This window comes from Peromyscus californicus, unplaced genomic scaffold (assembly GCF_007827085.1).
Source record: "Peromyscus californicus insignis strain IS unplaced genomic scaffold, ASM782708v3 Scaffold_20__1_contigs__length_68692818, whole genome shotgun sequence".
In the NCBI taxonomy this organism is placed as follows: domain Eukaryota; kingdom Metazoa; phylum Chordata; class Mammalia; order Rodentia; family Cricetidae; genus Peromyscus; species Peromyscus californicus.
Window position 1 is genome coordinate 38,592,279 of NW_026294503.1, and position 20,439 is coordinate 38,612,717.

General features: G+C 44.7%; 1 protein-coding gene across 31 annotated transcripts in view; it reads right to left on the bottom strand.

Moving 5' to 3' along the window:
- Window positions 1-460: 460 nt before the first annotated feature.
- Ptk2 (protein tyrosine kinase 2) overlaps window positions 461-20,439 on the bottom strand; it is a 228,806-nt gene continuing 208,827 nt past the window's right edge. For 16 of the 31 annotated variants that reach the window (XM_052747987.1, XM_052747980.1, XM_052747975.1 and 13 more), the window contains 6 exons: window positions 19,921-19,983; window positions 14,357-14,396; window positions 13,965-14,071; window positions 8,788-8,943; window positions 5,674-5,754; window positions 461-1,643 (listed from right to left, as the gene is read on the bottom strand). In XM_052747987.1, coding sequence (XP_052603947.1) covers window positions 1,431-1,643; window positions 5,674-5,754; window positions 8,788-8,943; window positions 13,965-14,071; window positions 14,357-14,396; window positions 19,921-19,983 — 660 coding nt within the window. In that variant the 3' untranslated portion in view covers window positions 461-1,430. Of the gene's footprint in view, window positions 1,644-5,673; window positions 5,755-8,787; window positions 8,944-10,048; window positions 10,058-13,964; window positions 14,072-14,356; window positions 14,397-19,920; window positions 19,984-20,439 lie in introns of all 31 variants that reach the window. The other 15 variants (XM_052747972.1, XM_052747979.1, XM_052747976.1 and 12 more) reach the window with 3 other exon arrangements.

Below are 20,439 nucleotides of genomic sequence, written 5' to 3' on the forward strand. Positions count from 1 at the left end.
CAGAGCAAGTTCCAGGACAGCTAAGACTTGTTTCAAAAAAACCCCAAAAAAAGGGGCTGGAGAGATGGCTCAGTGGTTAAGAGCACTGACTGCTCTTCCAGAGGTCCTGAGTTCAATTCCCAGCATGGTGGCTCACAACTACCTGTAATGAGATCTGGCGCCCTCTTCTGGCCTGAAGGGACATGTGCAGGCAGAACACTGTATACATAATAAATACATAAATCTTAAAAAAAAAAAAAAAAATCAAAACCAAACAAAACTCCCTAAGCCCCTGACAGAGTGGAACGGCATGTTAGGCTGGTCTGTTGTCTATGGTGGAGTCCTCCACTTTCGGACAAGAAAAAGGAAGAGACCAGTGATGCATAAAAGCTCCTGCAAGTGACAGTTTCTCACAGATTCCCTCATCAATTTTAAATGAAAAGACCTCCCCCACAAAAAAACATGCGACAGCAACACAAACTTTACTGGCGCCACCTTTTTAATAGGTCAGAGTAACTGTACAATTCATTATATTCTTCCTGAGAATAATTTATATCCCCCGACAAACTAAAGGGAAGGTATGCTTTCAAAACCATCTAACAGAACGCATGGTGTGACAAGCGGACATCTAAAGAGAACCACACCCCTGTCTGTCCTGCGGGGTCCTCCCTGGGAAGACAGACGCAATGAAGATCAGTTAGCTCCAGTGGCTGTAAGAGTCAACATGGCTTTAATCATTCTTATAAATTATATAAAAATGGAGAACAGGGATGGTTCCGGAACCTCGATGCAGCTGGGAGTGCTCTGGTACAAAGCATTTCTGCTCCCAAGAAAAATTACATTGCTACAAAAAACTGGCACAGAATTCTGGTGAGGAAAGACAAGAGTTATCATCAGTTCTACAGAGAGTTCGCAACTCAATGCTTCAGTATCCACGGGAAAGAAAAGACAGGGAGAGCAGAAGTTTTCTTCTGAAACCACTGAGTCTTCAAAATATAGCTTTTATGCACTTTCTCTGTAAATGAGATTAGCATACTGGAACCCAGGAACTCTGGCAGGAAGGATGGCCAGCCTCCGTGGTCTTGGGGAGCCCTCCCTCCTCAGACACTCCTCTTCCATCTTGAAGCCATGGTCAGTAGGAATTACCACTTCTAGGAGCACACGTCCCAATTCCAACACCAAGTCTATTTTAAAAGCTTCTTAATGTACAATCTTCATTCTCAGAAAAATGCTGCATTTTTGGATCCAGACTTTTCTGAACATTATTTAGAAAAATAACAAAATCAAAACCACACATAAGTGGTTAAACTTATACGAGAGACTTTCAGCTAGCTGTCATTCATTGGAGTTGTGAGTGCGGGCGTCCGAGGACACGGTTACTTCCTTGTTGCTGGTGGAATGCTAGAGAAGATCTCCCAAAGGGCAGAAAGCCGTGTTCGATGGTCAGTGGCTCAATGTGGCCGTGTCTGCCCTAGCATTTTCAGTCTTGCTTGATCAATAACATCAAGGAGGTTCTTGGCGTCCACAGCCAGGGCATGAGCAGCTGTCAGCATCTGCTTCTTATACTCCTGCTGCAAGCTGGTCATGACGTACTGCTGGGCCAGCTTCATCTTGCTGATGAGCTCACCCAAGTCGGAGTTCAGCAGCTTCTGCGCCATCTCGATCTGGGAAGACAAGAGAGGGTCAGGAGATCAACTCCCAGGCATCCATTCTGAGTCTTTCTTTGGGCCTCCAAGACAAAATAAAACTTTATTTCCCTCGAATAAACTTTTTTTTCCTTTGAAGTAACAGGATAAGTTGGTCACGGTGGTGCAAGCCTTTAATCCCAGCACTCAGAAGGTAGAGGTAGGAGGATCTCTGAGTTCCAGGCCAGCTTGGTCTATTATAGTAAATTCCAGGCCAATCTGTCTGTCCACTTCGGAAATTCAGTGACTGCAGTGTGGTCTCGTGTGCCTGCATGCCTGCATATGTGCATACATGCGCCAGCAGCCTTTCCAGCTCTCATGCCTCCATGACTGACTCCCCTGTTCTCTGAGCTTGCTGCTTGGTCTCTAACTTCAGTGTGTGGTAGACTTTGCTTCATTTTATAGTCACAGAATGTGACAGAACCTGAGGTGATCTATTCCAAGCATGCACACTCTAATGTAAATATCTTAATACCAAGTGACCTGATGGGGGCCACGCAGGATAAAGATCAAGGTCATGCTTTCTTACTATGCTGACTCTTTCCAGACCTTTTCTTGTGTTTTAATATTTAAAAAAAATTATGTGTGTGTGCATGTCATGTGTGTGCAGGTGACTAATGAGGCCAGAAGAGGGCTTCAGATCCCACAGAGCTGGAGTTACATTTGGTTGTGAGCTAGCATGTGGGTGTTAGAAATTAAGTGAGGATCCTATGCAAGAGCAGCAAGTGCTCTAAACCACTGAGCCATCTCTGTAGGCTTTCTATATCTTGTCTTAGTAGTCTAACTATAGGCTTCCTATATCTATTGCTTCCTATTGCCAGAGTCAGGGGACATCCTCAAGCCACACTCTGCTGGGCTAGCTGGGGCCGTGGAGCATATGCTGCCCTGCAGGGCTCACAACTCTTCCTGCTTGTTTGAGACAGAGTCTCTTTATGTCATCCTGACTGGCCTCAAACTCACAGATTCACCTGCCTTGGCCTATGGAGTACTGGGATCAAAGGTTTGCGCCACCACACCCAGCCCTTCCTGCTTATTCAATAAATAGTGACTAGGACTGAGACATCTGCTCTTTAATGATCCCAGGGCAATGACTAATTTGTGCTGTGGATGAAGGAGGGAATTAGACTTGGTGGGAGAGGCCTGCAGGGAGCTCCTGAAGCTCAATGGATAATGGCCACAATAAGTAGCACACAGAGAGCTAGTCCTCTGCCTCAGAAAGGCAGAGAACAGCTGGATTTGGACTAGACTGCACAAGTAGAGCAGCTTCGACTACAAGGACCATGCCAAGCTGAACTCCATCTTACTCAAGGTGATATGAACCACTGGGGAAGGAAAATGACATAATCTAGAGGACTGTTCTAGAAAGATGGCTTTGATAGCAGGGTGAAGGTTGAATGTAAGGATGGGACATGAGAAGCTATCAGTTCAGGGGAAATGACAGGGCTGTGAGAATGAGATGACCTAGAATTGACACATGTGTGCGAAGTAACTCACAACCAATAGGGGGTTGCCTACTTCACTGGGCCGGGAGTGTTTTCTATAACAAGATGGGGCATGAGGGCTGGGTGTGTCAGGTGATGCCACTGCTTGGGGAAGGAAATGGGGAAAAGCATGCAGCACCCATTGGCTGTGGCAATCAGAACCTGGGCAGTGCTCCCAAGAAGAAATTAAGAAAACAAAAACAAAAACAGAAGAGGAGAAGGAGGAGGAAGAGGAGAAGGAGGAGGAGGAGGAGGAGGAGGAGGAGGAGGAGGAGGAGGAGGAGGAGGAAGAGGAGGGGAAAGAGAAAAGATGACAAGGGGTTGGCCGTGCTCAAGAGCAGCAGAAGAGCCAGTGAGAGGCCTGGCAGGAGTGAGTGAGGAAGACTATAACCTGAGTGGCCACTGATACTTCTAGAGCAAGTCATTGCAGAGAACTGGGCTGAGCATAGCTGTCTGGCAGGTGGGAGAGGAGGCAGTGGAGAAGGGAAGCAGGATCAAAGAAAGGCTCTTTTAATGTCACACAGTAGGGATGAACCAGCAGCATTTGCAATGTGAATTGCTCCAGCTCAGCAGAGCACCTCAAGTAGGACTCAACATGGCACATTCAGAGCTGCTGGCTAGAGCTATGGGGCTATCACTTAGCAGGACACACATTTATACAATCCTTTAGCCTGGGCTACCAAAAAATGCCAATGTCAACTGGGTATGGCATTGCACACCTGTAATCCTGGCTCTGGAGAGGCTGGGGAGGAGGGTTTCAAGTTCAAGTCAACCTAGACCATATAGCCTGGACCTGCCTCAAAAAGCTCTCCTATGCTAGTGAGACTATGGATGTAGCTTCTAACATTCCTAGGAGACAGTCTCACAGCAAATTCCTTGTTCTCTAGCTTTTACTGCTGCCTAAACAGGAGCTAAACAAGGATAATACCAATAGATGTGCTAATGTGGGAGGGTGAAAGCCCATGAGGCCTCATCCCTACACGAAGAACTATAAGCAACTGAGGAATGCTGAGAGTGGAACAAATAGTCTTCCCCAGAAAAGGGCAGACCAACTGGCTATTCAATGCCAACTGGTCAGCCTTGAAAACATATATACAAGTAACATATAGACTGAGCAGGTCATATTTATGTATTTAGGTGTACACACACACACACACACACACACACACACACGCAACAACAGTTAAAGAAAAAAATGAGGCAAAAAAAAAAAGTTTTCCACACTCCAAAATGTGATGCCATACAAGAGAAGGAGAAAGGAGCCTAACACCTTCCAGGGGAGCAGAGGTTGCACAGAGACGGGGGTGGACAGTACCATTCAACACACAACCCAAGGATCAGAGCTTAAGGCTGCAGGGTGGGTATACAGTAGGCCATCGCCGGTGTCAGGAAAGACCCACCGGTGTTCATGGTTAGGGTGCACACACAAGTGGACAGCTTGGAGAAGGGCTGACGTGGACAATGCACTTCAAGGGATGCTTGAACGTTTTCATTACTAATCTGGCAAGTTTTGTAAGTGGAGACACGGGTCAGCAGTTACCGCACCGATGGCTCACAGCCATCGCTAACTCAGGAGGTCTGACTCTCTCTGCTGGCCTCCAAGGGGACTGCACAAGTGCAGGCAAAGCAGCACGCAACATAAAAACATTCTGTTGTTTTATTATAGAAAAAGAAAGAAGAACAACCCAACCAAACAAAAAGCCCAGGCAGGACAGGTTGAAGGATAGCACATAGTACCTAGAAAGAGGAAAGGGAGCCAGGGGATGGTGGCACACGCCTTTAATCCCAGCACTGGTGAGGCAGAGCAGTCTGTTCTACAGAGTGGGCCCCAGGATAACCAGGGCTACACAGTGAAACCCTGTCTCCAAAAACCAAAGGAGGGAAAACGGAAAGGAAAGGAGAGGAGAGGAAAGGAGAGGAGAGGAAAGGAAAGGAGAGGAAAGGAAAGATAGAGAGAAAAGGGACGAGTGGAGGAGGGTTGTGGCTCCTTTCATTTAGAAGTCATACAAATGAGACCACTACTAAAAGGCAGCCAGAGGTGGGCATGGTGGCAGTTGCCTGTAATCCAGCACTTTGGCCAGTGGAGCAGGAAAGAAGTTTCCATGTGTAGCCAGTCCAGGCTACATGTACCTGTTGCCAGGGGCAGTATCTTGGGTGAATTTTTGGGTCCCTAAAGCAACTGGAGACACATTAAGAGGACTTTTATATCTCCTTTACAGGGAATATCAACACTACTTGGGAAGCTGAGACTTATGGGTAAGGAGGTGGGGCCTGGTGGGATGAAGGTGATCACCCAGAGTTCCAACTCAAAGGTGTGTTTTGGCCTAAGACTTGCTTTCTCCCTCTCCTTCAGACTATCAAGTTGTTCCTTCATGCCATCCGCCTCTCAACAGTACAGAAATACTGGAGCCAGGTACTCACAGGTTGAAACCTCTGAAACTGAAGTTGTTTATCTTGGGCACTTGGCTGACTAAGCCAGCATCACAACTGTCCTCTAGCATGACCCCACCCCCAGCACTGTGGCCTACCTCTCGATGCGTGCTGGCTGGGAGGACAGGAATGGTCTCATCCACGGTGGCCAGTAAGGTCCGCAGAGCCAGGCCGACTTCCTAAGACAAGAACCACAGAAGGATTAGGACATACGAAGATGTCAGGCCAACACTGATATTTTCTCTCGGGCACATACTTTACTGTTTTCTTTTCTGCCAGTTGTAAGGAAAATTTCTTTTTATTTTAGATAGGGTTATCACTCTGTAGCCAAGGCTGGCCTAAACTTACTGTAATTTCCACTCTTCAGCCTCCCAAATTCTGAGATTACCACCATGAGCCACCATACACAGGTCATATATAAGGAACACATAAATCTGTGTTTGCTTGAGTACTGATTGGTGTTACATGTTTGCTAGGTTCCCGTCCCTGAAGATTCACATCTGACTATCCTTTGTGCTCATGCCCAGAGCAGATGCTCACATCAGCAGCTCCCACAGGCAATGTGAAAAGTAACTCTTTTCCTTTTTTCCCCCACCTGGCTTCCAAGAAGATTGTGGCACCCTCACAGTTCAGACAAGCTGACAAAGGGTGCATTGAATCTGGCTAAAGAGAAGTTCCCATTGCCTGAAGGCAAGGTGGGCCTTATTTGGGAGCCCATTTTGAATTTTGCACACCACCCAAAACTAAGCAGAAGTTGTAAAGAAAAGAGCCTAGGTGCGGGGACATTCTCTTGTAATTCCAATACTTCTGAGGCTGAGGAAGGAGGATTGCTCAGAGTGTGAGACTAGCCTGGGTTATATGAGACACTTTTAGAGAGAGGAAAAGGGGTTGGGGATTTAGCTCAGTGGTAGAGCGCTTGCCTAACAAGCGCAAGGCCCTGTTTGGTCCTCAGTTCCCGAAATAAAAAAAAAAAAAAGAGAGAGGGACAGAGAGAGAGAGACAGAGACAGAGACAGGGAGAGGGAGAGGGAGAGGGGGAGAGGGAGAGGGAGAGGGGGAGAGGGGGAGAGGGAGAGAGAGAGAGAGAGAGGGAGAGGGAGAGGGAGAGAGAGAGAGGAAAAGAGGATAGAGTGAGGGAGAGGAAGAGAGGAGAGTAGGGAAGAGATCTGAAGATCTAGTACGTCAAAACAGTGAGCCAGGCATGATGGCTCACACTTGTACTCCCATAACCTCAGTACTTGGAGGATAAGAAGGATCTATGATGTTCATGCCCAACCAGAATGGGTTATAGAGTGAGACACTATCAAGAAATGAGTCTCCTGCCTCTGCCTCCAGAGTGCTAGGACAGTAGGCACATGTCACCATGCTGTTTACAGGACTAGGGATGGAGCCAATAACTTTGTGCATGGTAGGCCAACTACCAGAGCTATATTTCTACTTTTTTTTTTTTTTCTGAGTTATAGATGGTTGTGATCCACCATGTGGGTGCTAGGAATCGAATCTGGACCCTCTAAAAGAGCACCCAGTGTTCTTAACTGCTGAGCCATATACATAGTTCTTTACTTTTCAAGCTTGGCTGTGGGTTCACATAGGAACTTCAGCCAGGCCTTTTAATGAAGCACAGTGGATTAAGTGGCAGTGTATCTCGTCATCAGCTTGGCTAGCACTGTAAAGAACATCTGCACCTACACTGAGATTGTGTTCCATCCCACAGCTCCACCAAAAAAACAAAAAGATATTATTAAGATAAACACAGGCAAAAAGTGAGCATTTCTCCAGATAAATCTATCCAAATGACCAAAAAAGCACATGGAAAGATGTTCCTTTACATTTGCTGGGCAAATCAAAACCAGTGAGACAAGATCTCATACAGCAGGATAGCCAAGTCAACAACATCAACGATAGTACCTAAGACAGAAATGACACCCTTGAGTACTGTGGTAGAAAGTACAACGGTGCAGCTGCTGTGGAGAGGCTGCTCCCCAAAAATGAAGTGCAGGTGGAGGAGATGGCTCAGCCAGTAAAGTGTGCGCTGTGAAAGCATCCCATCTCCAACAGCCAAGGTAGAAGGAAGCTGTGCACAGTAGCATGTGCTTGTAATCTGAGTGCTAGGAGGCAGTGCAAAGGGCTCACTTGGCCAGCTAGCCTGGCCTATTCTGTGAACTTCAGGCCATGAAGGATGGCTCCTAAGGAATAACACCTGAAAACCACACTCTCTCCTTTCCCAGGATCCAGTATCACTGTACACCACCTGGGAAATTGTTACTGTCACATACCTTTGTTTCCTTATTCTTTTTTTTTTTCTTTCTTTCTCCTCTCAACACAGGGTTTCCAAGTGTAGCCCTGGCTGTCCTGGAACTCACTGAGATCCACCCACCTCTGCCTCTGGAGAGCTGGGAATTAAAGGTGTATGCTACCATGCCCATCTTCCCTCTTCCTTATTTTATTTTATTTTTCCATGGTTTTTCGAGACAGGGATTCTCTTGAACAGTCCTGGCTGTCCTGGAACTCACTCTGTAGACCAGGCTGGCCTTGAACGCACAGAGATCCACCTGCCTCTGCCTCTGGAGTGCTGGGATTAAAGGCGTGCGCCACCACCACCCGGCCCTTATTTATATTTATTTTTCTTGAGAAGGGGCTTTCCATATTTTCCAGGCTGGTCTAGAATTTTCAGGATTCAAGAAGTTGTTCTGCCTCAGATGAGTAGATGGGACCACCAGGACAGGCTTATTATTACTTTTACTCACATAAAAGTCCACTGTTCAGCTTAAGAAAACCACCACAGGAGTAGGGCAGATAGATCAGGCAGAAAGTACTTGATTTGCAAGTAAAAGGACTTGAATTCAATTCCCAGAACATATTTACAAAACAAGGTGGTGGCACCTGTATAAAGACAGCTGAAGATGTCCCCTGGCTTTCCTGAAGCACTATCAACACTACTTCCTTAGTCAGACACTGAACAGTAACTTTATATAACATTCCACACAACCTATGTTCTAAATTTAAAAGCAACAGTAATCAGAAGATTCTACTGCTTCAGTGTGTATTCCCAGACTAGTGCTTGCGGATAGGAGCAAGTGAGAGCTACGGCAATTTCTAACGATGCTTCTCAGGGGCACTGTCACCATCTGGTGGTGCCTTTATACCCGAAACATCAGCTCTGGCTTCCCTGGGAAAGGCGGCCATCCTCACCATACAGTGACTGCATTTTACCTTCACCATAGGGACGTACTCCTCTGGAGGAGCTGGCTGGATTTTGCTGGACATCTCGATGACAGCTTTCACTAGACCCGTCACGTTCTCATACACCTTGTCATTGGACCGGTCCAGGTTGGCAGTGGGAGGAGGGCTGATTTCCTGGGGCTGAAGCTGATAACACAGAAGCTGGTCATTTCCTGCTCCCCAGAAGATAGTGAGGTATCACCACAATTAAGTTAGAGGGTCTTTAAAAGAGATCAAAGTAGATGCAGAAGGTAATGAATTTTCTTGTTTGTTCAGGACATAGTTCAGTTTGAGGATGACAGTAAAGCAAGTCATCCAAGAGACAACACCTGAGACAGTGATGTTCTCCAACTTTGAGCTCAGTTAAAGGAAATGAGACGAAATCACATACATTAAAGTCTCCAGATTCAAAGAGGCAATTAAGTGTCCCAGACTCCCAAGTCATTCACAAGGGAAATAACCCACAGCATTTATAACCAAGGAATTACTGGATTTTAAGGAAAGTGACTGATACATCAGTCACTAAATGATCAAACACTCAGCACCTACACTAAGGATCTCTGCTGGTTTTAAGTTCTGCTCAGCTTTGCTGCCTTCACATACTAACAGCAAAGGGCTCTTTTCACAATAAATGTGGACTCACATGCATTTGCTTTAGGCAGACACCATCTGCTTGCATAAAGCTACTCACATTCAAGTAACAGAGAAGGGACTTCCTGCCAGTCCTATGCTGACTGTTGGGTAAACCAAAGCCAGCAGGGCTCGGCTCCTTGAGTAGTAATAAGCATATTAAACCATAGACTGCAAACATGACACAGGACCTGGGCACAGAGATGCCACAGATATTACCCATGATATCCTATGTGCTGAGGGCAGAAGGACTCGGGGCCCCTAGGAAAGGCTGAGTAGTATTTTAAAATTCAAGTTGTGTGGGTACATTTTAGAAAGACTAACTTGTATAGTATCTATCCAATTATGGGTCTGCTATGGTCCTCAGGCTACGCTAGATTTCTGGATGCCTTGGCAAGGCACACTGGAGCAGATAGTTGCATCTGAGTTCACTGCAAAGCTGGTCATGTACCAGTCTCTGGAAAATATGAACACACTTTTTGGCATCTGTCTGTCATGAGAGGTGACAAACAAAGCAAGTGTGCCCTCCCACAGGGCTATCCACATGCTAGTCCAGAGTCACATGCAGAGAGCTAGGTGTGATAAAGCGATCCAGACAGACACACAGATATGATGTGCTTACCCTCCACGGCTATTGTCGAACAGAGGTGAGGAAAAGTTAAAGGAATTTATCAGAGAAAGGGAAAAAAGAAAAACAATATTAATAAGGCAGCAGAAAACTCCCATATAACATATGAGCAGAACACCCAGGCACTAGCTACAAGCCTGCTGGGTGGTCTCTGCTCACTGGCTGTCAGAGGGCCTGTGCCTGCCATCAGCTCTTTGCATAGCACATTACTAGAGCCCTGCTATGCAACATTCATTCCCATGAGATAAATAAGGGCAGCATGCAAAGCCTGTGAGTGGCAATGGGCAGTCGTGCAAGAGTCTAGAGAGCAAGATTCTTTGTGAGCGAGGAGAAGGGCATGTGTAACCAGTGATCTGCCATCTGACTTCTAGGAGATTGGCAAGAAACCTCTCCACCCTCAGTCACCGCACATGGTCTCTCAGCCTTCAAGTCCTTGATGTCTAAGATGGACTTATAGGTAGGGGCTATGTCTAACTACTTCAGAAGCTAATTTTTAACTCTCCTTCCCACACATTTCTGTGGTTGTTGTTTTGTACATATTCGTTTTTAAATCTTTTAAAGATAGGATTTTATTACATAGCCCAGGCTAGTCTCAAACTCTCGACTCTTCTGCCTCAGTGTCTCAAAATGCTTGGATTATAGATGCTGATCAGGCTGGCATTTTTGTTCTGTAGACTGAGTGGCTTTGCTGTTTTGTCTCCTTAGTTCAACCCCTAGCTATCTTACTGTGAACAGACTGGCATGGGAAATGCAGCAGCCTGCCACCTATACACCTGTCTAAAAGTCACCATGCCACTCTAAGTTTCACAGAGCCTTCAGATCAGAGCTGTATACACCCAGAGGTTTCCAGGGCACTGAGGATCACAGTGTCGTTAGTTATCTGTCTCTTCACAGGAAGTGCATAGGAAGGTGTGTGGGCTTCCTGGAGGGGATATCTAAAGAGCATTAGCATCAAGATATAAAATAACTGTTTAGTGTCAGCAGGCCAATGGAAACTTAGTCTATGCTGCTTAAAGCTTCTTCTCCTTCTGCATGACACAAACCTTTGCTCAAGCAGTCAAAGGAGAGCACTGTCATAGTGCCTCTAGGACCCTTTATGGGAGCACAGAAGTCAGAGCTTGGCTGGAGAGATACCTATTATAGCTTTTTTTATTGTTCAAAGATTTGATAACTTAGAAACTCCTGGGTTGGCAGTTAAAAATCCATTACCTACTATAGATAGTCAATTCCTACTCTGCTTAAAACTCAGAGAAAGAAAAATAGGACATGTGAGCTCAGGGTGAACTGCCTGCCTAGCATGAATAGTAGGAAACAACAGAACTACAAAAAGAAAAGCCTACGAAGAAAATTGGAGACTATTTCTGGATAAATGTTATTTGGGTGAATTATTTGAGTTATAAATAGTTCAAGGCAAACTTCTTCATATAAAAATATTCTTAAAAAATAACAAAAAAGCCTAATATTATTCCTTTAGGATGGGTTTAACTACCTATACTAAGCAGATAATGAAAAAAGAGATACAGGGGCTGGAGAGATGGCTCAGAGGTTAAGAACATTGGCTGTTCTTCCAGAGGTCCTGAGTTCAATTCCTAGCAACTACATAGTGGCTCACAACCATCTATAATGAGATGGTGCCTTCTTCTGGTACGCAGGCATGTGTGTAGGCAGAACACTGTATACATAATAAATAAATCTTAAAAAAAAAAAAGAAAAAAGATACACACATCATCTTCATCTAGATGAAATAAGTCTATTTCTCTCACACAAGATTTTTCCCTATGCAACATCCTATATTACGGGTATTCTCAAATATACTTCCTCATGAGTACTTGATGGAGTAAGATGGAAAATGTCAGGACTCCAGGCCAGCTATTCATTATAACACAAGGCAGTTCTAAGGTCTGCTCTTGTCTGCTTTTGAAATGAGAATAGTTCATTGCTCTAACTTTTTCTTTCTCTTTTCAGATTTAAAGACACGGTATTAGGAAGATTTCTGTCTTTACCAGTTTCTTCTCCAAGAATACCCAGTGTTGCTGACAGCTGCTGAGAAGTTGCCTGGTTTCATGGAGCTGACAACAGCTAGCATGTGTTCTAGGACTGATCCCCTTAGCAGGGGCACCCTAGTCCAGCTGTGTTTACTCAACATAACTGCACGAGTATGCTAATCTGTGCCACAGTAAATCCATGCTGTTCTTGTCATTGGGGAATGAACAAGGCAATGGTGCCCTCAGAGCCACAGACCAACTTGCCCTGAGCATGGTGAAGATGTGCCCTCTTGCCTCTCTCTCTGAGATGACATCACATCACTCTGATCACTCCAGAAGAGGGACTTTCAGTGTGCAGTATAGTACCCACAGTGACATGCTGGTCCAATCATTGGCTCTTAGTGACCTTGAACAAACTGTTCCACTTCTGTGAACCATGATTATCTAGTATGAAAAATGTAACCACTACCAATGTGACCACTACCAACCTTGTGAGACTGATAGCAAGGATCAAATAATATGGAAGTCTGTCACTGCAAGTAGCAGAGGCAGCACTAGAAAACTACCCATACTCATCAGATTTAAGGTTTCATCCATTATAACAGGCACTTTTTTTTTTTTTAAATAAAGACAGTCATGTTATGTAGCCCAGGCTGGCCTTGAATTCAACCTTCCTGTTTGTTTCCTGAGTGCTGGAATTACAGGAACATACCACCACATGAATGATGCATCATTTTGTATGTTTGCATGATTTCATGCATATGCATGGAGGCCAGAGGTCAACCTCAGCTATTGCTCCTCAGCTGCCACCAATCTGGTTTTTATTTTACTATTTTGAGACAAGGTCTCACTTTATATATAAAGTGCTGGCTGTCTGGAACTCACTTTGTAGATTAGGCTGGCCTTGTACTCACAGATACTTGCAGCTTCTGACTCCAGAGTACTGGAATCAAGGGCTTGCAACACCATGCCTGTCTATCTTGTTGGTTTTTGTTCTCCCCTAGATAGTATCTCTTATTGGGATGATTGTGCTAGGGTAGATGGCCAGTGAAGCCTAAGGATCTGTCTGTCTCTGCCTCCCCAGTACTGAGATTTTGAGATGATACCACACCTAATATTTTGACATGGGTTCTGGGGACTAAACTCAGGATCTCATGCTTATGTGGCAAGCACCTTACTAACTAACCCACCCCTCAGTCCCTTATTAAAAAGGCAAAGCAAAGCAAGCAAACAAAAAACCCAAGACAAAAATCTAAACCACTAAGAAATAAATTCCGCCCTTATTCTAGAGCTATTAAAATGCAAAACAATGTATATAAGATTGAAAAATGGGACACAGGGAGAGGGAGCCTGTCACCGAGTGGGGTGGGGTGGTAGGGTGGGCACTTTCTCCTGTCCTCAGGAGACAAGGGAACCAAGAGAACCAGACAGTCATGTTTGGTGACACAACCCTAGGGAGAGACTAAGGAGTCCCTTCAAGAGGAAGCTCGCAGGTGTGTCTGAGTCAAAGGCTGCCCTTGGTTTGAGCAAGACTCCAGCAGTCCTTTTCTGAGCTGAAATGGAAAATACTTTTCCACAAAGCTGTATTTATAAATATGTGTAGACAACAGCAAGTACCCACTTACCCCAGGCATCCTGGTTTCATGTTTAAAACAAGATGCATCTACCTCATTTATTCCTATCTGGCAAGGGGATGCTGGTATAAAGTCCCTCAAGTCTAGCATGCTTAGTCAACAATAGCAAAGAGTCCAGTTAATACTTTTCTGAATCTTGAGAGGTTCAGAACAAGGGGTGCTAAATCCTGGGGCTTCTTACAGTCTCCTTGTCAACATCCCTGACCACTACAACATGAGTGCCACATGCTGAGGACTCAGTGACCTCCCCCAACTTGGAACAAACTATGCTGCACAGGCTTAGATGCCCACCTTGACACCCTCATTGTAGCTGTCTGCAGGGCTGCTAATGCTTGCCAGGTTGCTTAGGTGGCCAGGGGCTCCAGGGCGTGGTGGTTTCTTTGGTGGAGCTGCAGGATCTGGAAAAGCAAAAAGGTTCCCATTACACATTCTTGGGCAGACTTCCAGGCACCCCCAATCCTATCACTACTAGCATTGCTATAGCATACAGGAGGCCCGTGTTCTAAGAAGGGCCTCTGATGATTTCTGTCAGTAAGCTCAGCTTTCCAGTACTCGAGGTGCAGACCTAATGTCAACACCACACGTGTGCAGAGGAAGACTGAGCATTACAGGACATTTCACTTAAATCCTACTCCTAACAAACCATACATACTTCCTCACACACAATGCGTTTCTTCACTTACCTGGTTTCCCCACAGGCTGATAGATGTGTTGGTTTCCAGTCTGTGGAGAAGAAAAGTTCAGTCAGTGTACTGCTGTGTGCCAGATGTAACAGCCCACTTCCTCTTTCCCTGTTCTTCACCTTCAACTCTGTGCTGGAATCTCAAGATGCCTGACAGCCTTAGTTGAGTGTAAGAGAGCAAGTAACCAATCTATTTGGGATACCCTGAGATTAAACGCAGTGGTCTCAAATTCTCATTGTTCACCATTAAAGGTCTAAAATTCGAGGCCTTCAGAGTGTGTGTTCATCCTGCTGGCTGCTTAGGATTCCCACCTGTCCTCTGGCTGATCACTCAGATCATAGTAAGGATATAGTCAGAACAAGTATAGTAGTAGACCTGGTCGTACTAGTTGCTAGCCCCAGAGGTACCCAATATCACTGACTCCGAGACACTGTGTTGTCGGGACCCAGTGTTATCTAGGCTATTGCACAGGCCCACTTAGGAAATCCAGTTCACAGACAGTTCTGAGTCTTTTTAATCCATCAGTGGATAAAAAGTTACCTAAGACAAGTTTTTCGCTAGCTGTACTGTCTAAAACTGTATAAATGTATGCCGTCTAGGCTGTTTTTTTCTGTTTTGATTTTTTAAGATTTATTTATTATGTATACAGTGTTCTGTCTGAACGTATCCCTGCAGGCCAGAAGAGGGCGACAGATCTCATTTGTAGATAGACGGTTGTGAGCCACCATGTGGTTGTTGGGAATTAAACTCAGGACCTTTGGAAGAGCAGTCAGTGCTCTTAACTACTGAGCCATCTCTCCAGCCTGTTCCCCCTTACTCCTTCCCCCCAAGACAGGGTTTCTCTGTGTAGCTTTGGAGCCTGTCCTGGAATTTGCTCTGTAGACCAGGCTGGCCTTGATCTTAGAGGGATCCCCCTGCCTCTGCTTCTCGTTAAAGGGGTGTGACACCACCAATCTAGGGTGTTTTTAAACTTGACCCTCCTGCTTCTACATTCCAAGACCTGGGATAATAGGTACATGCTACTACACCCAACTTCTGAAACTGCACCTGCATTAATCTATTTGCTAGGGTTATAGCCAAATCTATAGCTAGGGGTATGCCTGCTAGCATGTGTGAGCATCTGGGCTGAATGCCCACCACTGGAGAACAACAAAACTACACCCAAGTCTAAATGTGATGAAGCTCTTATCCTAATGTACATATACAGCTGTGGTGATATTTTATTTGTGCTGAAATGTGATTTTATTTGTATGTTAATAAATAAAGTTTGCCTGGAGATCAGAGGTCACATAGCGAGCCATAATCCAATCACATGGCAGGCAGAGTCTCTGTGTGGTCAAGGACACACCCAGTACCAACCATAGAGACCTGGAGGTCTGTACAGACAGGCAGTGACGAGGAACTGATGTGGTTGGGCTTAAAGCCAATGAGAAGGCAGAACAGGAAGGCAATAAAAGCACAGTTTAGATAGGAAAAAGCTCTCTCTCAGGGAGCGATGGCGAGGTGGTAAGCTAAGGCTAGTCGTGGCTATTCGATATTTCTCTGATCTCTTTGGCTATTACCCCTGTATTTGGCTCTGTGATTCTTATTTAATAAGACTGTTTAGAAATTCGTCTACATACAGCCACACATACATATATACTGTTTTATTTCAACTGGAATAAGCACTTCTTTAAAACACCAGAGCCACAGAGTAGCACACACAATTAAAATTATTTCGTGGCTAGGAATGTAGCTCAGTTGGTAGCATACTTCCTCAGTATCCTATCAACCACGGTGACACATACCTGTAATCCCAGCAGATAGAAGCAAAAGATAAGAAATTTAAGGTCATCCTTGCCTACACAGCAAGTCTGAGGCAAATGTAGGCTAGCTTAGAGACACTCTCCCCCCCCCCCCCCCCGCCCCCCGGGGAAAAAAAAAAGATGAAATACAAGACTATTTCTACCTAAAATTAGTACAGTTTAATCCCTGGCCCACTCTCAAAACTGTTTTATAACCTTGTCTCAGAATCACAGTTGTTTTTTTTTTTAAATGCTATTTATCTTGACTTAAAAAAAAATCATTTATTTGAGTATTTAAATTATTTAAATTGAAGGTATAGTTGTCTAAGTGCGCATCTCCCTCACAGGCTACAACATGTCTCAACACTTGGCCCTTATCTGGTGGCACTGTTTGGGGACAGTTCAGGCCTTGTTATAAGTGTGGCCAGGTGGTGGTGGCACATGCTTTTAATCCCAGCACTTGGGAGGCAGAGGCAGCTGGATCTCTGTGAGTTCGAGGCCAGCCTGGTCTACACAGAGAAACCCTGTCTCAAAAAAAAACAAAACAAAAAAAAGAAAGAAAGAAAGAAAGAAAGAGAGAGAGAGAGAGAGAGAGAGAGAGAGAGAGAGAGAGAAGAAAGAAAGAAAGAAAGAAAGAGAGAAAGAGAGAGAGAGAGAGAGAGAGAGAGAGAGAGAGAAGAAAGAAAGAAAGAGAAAGAAAGAAAGAAAGAAAGAAAGAAAGAAAGAAAGAAAGAAAGAAAGAAAGAAAGAAAGAAAGAAAGAAAGAAAGAAAGAGAAAGAAGAGAGAGAGACAGAAGTGTGTCATGTGTTGCAGTTGTGGTGTGGCTTGGTCCTCTTGTGGGAACTCCTGGGGTGGGGGTGGGGGGCTGTCTCTGACTCTGTTGCCTCCTCTGAGACCCTTTTCTCCTGCTGGGTTGCCTCATCCAGCCTTAATAGAGGAAGAGGTGCCTAGTCTCGCTTCAACTAGATATGACGTTGCTGGCTGATATACATGTGAGGCCTGCACTTTTCTGAAGGGAAGAGAGAGGAAGTGGATAGGAGGTGGGGAGGTTGGGGAGAGGGATTGGGAGGAGAGGAGGGAGGGATAGAGAAGGGAAACTGTGGTTGGGCTGCGAAAAAATTGACTAATTAATAAAAAAAAAAAAAGTGTGTCACTGGAGACTGGCTCTGAGAATTTACAGACATCACATCATTTCTAATTTGCTTTCTCTGCTTGATGCTTGCTGTTTTAGCTGCCTGATGCCATGTTGTCCCTACCATTATGGACTCTAACCCTCTGGAACCATTAAACCCCAAATAAACTTTTTCTTCTATAAATTGCCTTGGTCATGGTGTTTTATCATAACAAAAAAGTTAACATGGTCCCCATGGGACTCATGGGCACATTAATACCCACGAGGCACTGATTTGCTAATTTGTTTTCCCATAGAGCATAACGTTCCCCCAGGGTGTCAGTGATTTCTGGAGTAAGTTTAAATGGGTCATGCTTTATTCTTTTCTTCCTTCCTTCCTTTCTTTGACATGGAATCACTATGTAGCTCTGGCTGTCTTGGAACTCACAGAGATCTGCCTGACTCTGCCTCCAGAGTGCTTGGATTAAAGGCGTGAACCACCACAGCTGGCCCCCTTATTCTTTCTTAACCCACTCACAATCCATATTTCAGAGAGTCCTCACAGCAAATCTTCCAGATGCCTCAGTCCTTATAGTACAGATGAGATGAAACAAGTCGGGTGATGTATCCAAGGTTATATAGTGAATAAATAGTGAAGGTGTCATATCTAAGTTTGGATCTGATTGAACATTTTTTTAAGTGTTCTTACATTATACTTTTTCTTGAATCTAGCTATGGATATTTATTTATGCTTTAGGAGAATAAGGGGCATAGAATAGAAATAAAGTTGTAAAAAAATAAAAAAAAATTAAAAAAAAAGTTAACTAATATGGTTGGTTTTTAAGATAGATTCTACTACACTGCCTAGACAGGGCAGGAAATCCTGAGCTTAACTGATCTTCCCTCCTGCCTCACATCATTTTTTTTTAAAAAGATGTTTAAATTTTACAGTGTGTATGTATCTCTGTACATAAGTGTATACACACACGTGTGACAGGTACCTGAAGATACCCGAAGAGATCCATTGGAACTGGAGTTACAGCATTTGTGAGCTGCCTGACATGAGTGCTGGGAACTGAACTTGAGTCCTTACAACAGAACGGTAAACACTCTTAACCACTGAGCCATCTGCTCAGCATCTTAAGACTGAGACTACAGCTATGTGTCACCACACCTAGAGAAACCCTCTTATTTTGGGTGGTTCTGGGGAACCACCCAGGACACCTCCTGCATTAAAAGGGCATACCCTACCACTAAGCTGGGTCCCAGACTTGCAAACTCCTCAGTGCGGAGGGTATGAAGAATGATTTTCTAACCACTTGCTTTTGCACAGTGCTTTTTATTTCACAGCCATCCACTTACTGAATGTCAGAGAAGTTACTAAGCCCCTGCTCTGCTCTTGGCACTGTTGTGGGCACAAAACCGATTCTTTGTCTTATGTGGCTGAAGCCAAGTGAAAAGAGACAGTGGACACATGGAGCACACCATGAATTCTGAGCTGAGCCCTGAGGTGAGGACATGCACCACTTTGGAAACAGAAGTGCCTGGGGAATATCCAGGTGTCTTGTATGAGAGGAGCCACAAAAACAAGGCCAATGTGGACAGACATTTAATGACAGTGTTTGTGGGCTGCACTGTACTCACAGGCCCAGTAGTAAAATTCACGCACAGTATGAAAGCCTCTGGGTTGGGAGTTCAATGAAACTAGGAGCACTGTGGTATCATCTAACAAGGTACACCCATGTAGAACAGCACTGGTAGGTAGTTGTTTGGATTCTAGCTGTTTAAAGAGAATTCAGGTGTTTCTGTCCTAACACCCAGAAAAAAGATATCTTGCTTGAACAAGTTTTCTATGACTTTAGGAAAATTTGTGGTCATGTCCAGCATGATGTGGCACACCTGTCATCCCAGAAAATGGAGGCAGAAGGGAGTTTAAGGCCAACCTCAACTATTTGGCAACTTTGAGGCCTGTCTTGGCTACATGAGACCCTACTTTAGGAACCCCAACCAAACCAGAAAACCGATAAAAAGCTGGCAAATCGCCGGGTGTGGTGGCGCACGCCTTCAAGCCCAGCACTCGGGAGGCAGAGGTAGGCAGATTTCTGTGAGTTCAAGGCCAGCTTGATCTACAGAGCAAGATCCAGGACACGCACCAAAACAAGAGAAACCCTGTCTCAAAAAAAAAAAAAAAAAAAAAAAAAAAAAAAAAAAGCAAATCACAACTGTGTAGCTGTTACTCTAATCCTTACAGTACACAAGTTCAGGGTAATGCTAAAAGTCTGCATCAGCAATGGAGCAGTAATGAAAGAATCTGGTACACGGCATAGTGACAGTCTTAGATAACATTCATGCTGGGCAGTGGTGGTGCACACCTTTAATCCCGGTAATTTGGGAGGCAGAGGCAGGCGGATCTCTGTGAGTTCAAGGCCAGCCTGGGCTACAGAGTAAATTCCAGGAAAGGCACAAAGCTACACAGAGAGACCCTGTCTCTAAAAACAAAACAAACACACACCACATTATTTACAGAAGGGCCATTCTATCCTATATCATGAACGATCGTCAACATGCCTGGATGTCTTACAATTCTTACAATAAATACAATCTGTAAGGCTCCAGCCCAGCAGAATTTGAGACCAAGCTCTGGGGAAAAGTACAGGTGGGTGCTTACCGGACCCTGAAAACTCCCGTCCTCCCTGTCGATGCTGCCTCGAGAGAGCCTCACGTCAGGTTTCTAGAGATTAAAACAAAGGCCAAGATAATTTCATTTGGTATGTGTATGTTATTGTCAGATATCTAGACTTACGTCTGTCGTTTTATACCCAACTCTCAAATAATGCGGCCCTAACCCCACTACAGTAGCAGTGTCCAGCTGGTCTTCTTGCCTCTGCCCAGCACCATGTCTAGGAGAAACACCATGTCATTGTGCTGTTTGTGTTCCCAAGTGGTAATTATTTCTTGGGTCTGTGACAACAAGCTCATAATTCTTTTCCTTTTTGGTGTTGGGAATATAACTGAGGTCCTTGAACATGTTAGACATGTGCTCTACCAGTAAGCTTATGCCTAACCAAGCCACAGTGTCAAAATTTAGGTGCACCTTGGGTGATTTCTATCTCCTTAAATAGTATCTTTAATTTTATATATTTAGTGTATATGTGAACATGTGCATATGTCCATACCATGGTACATG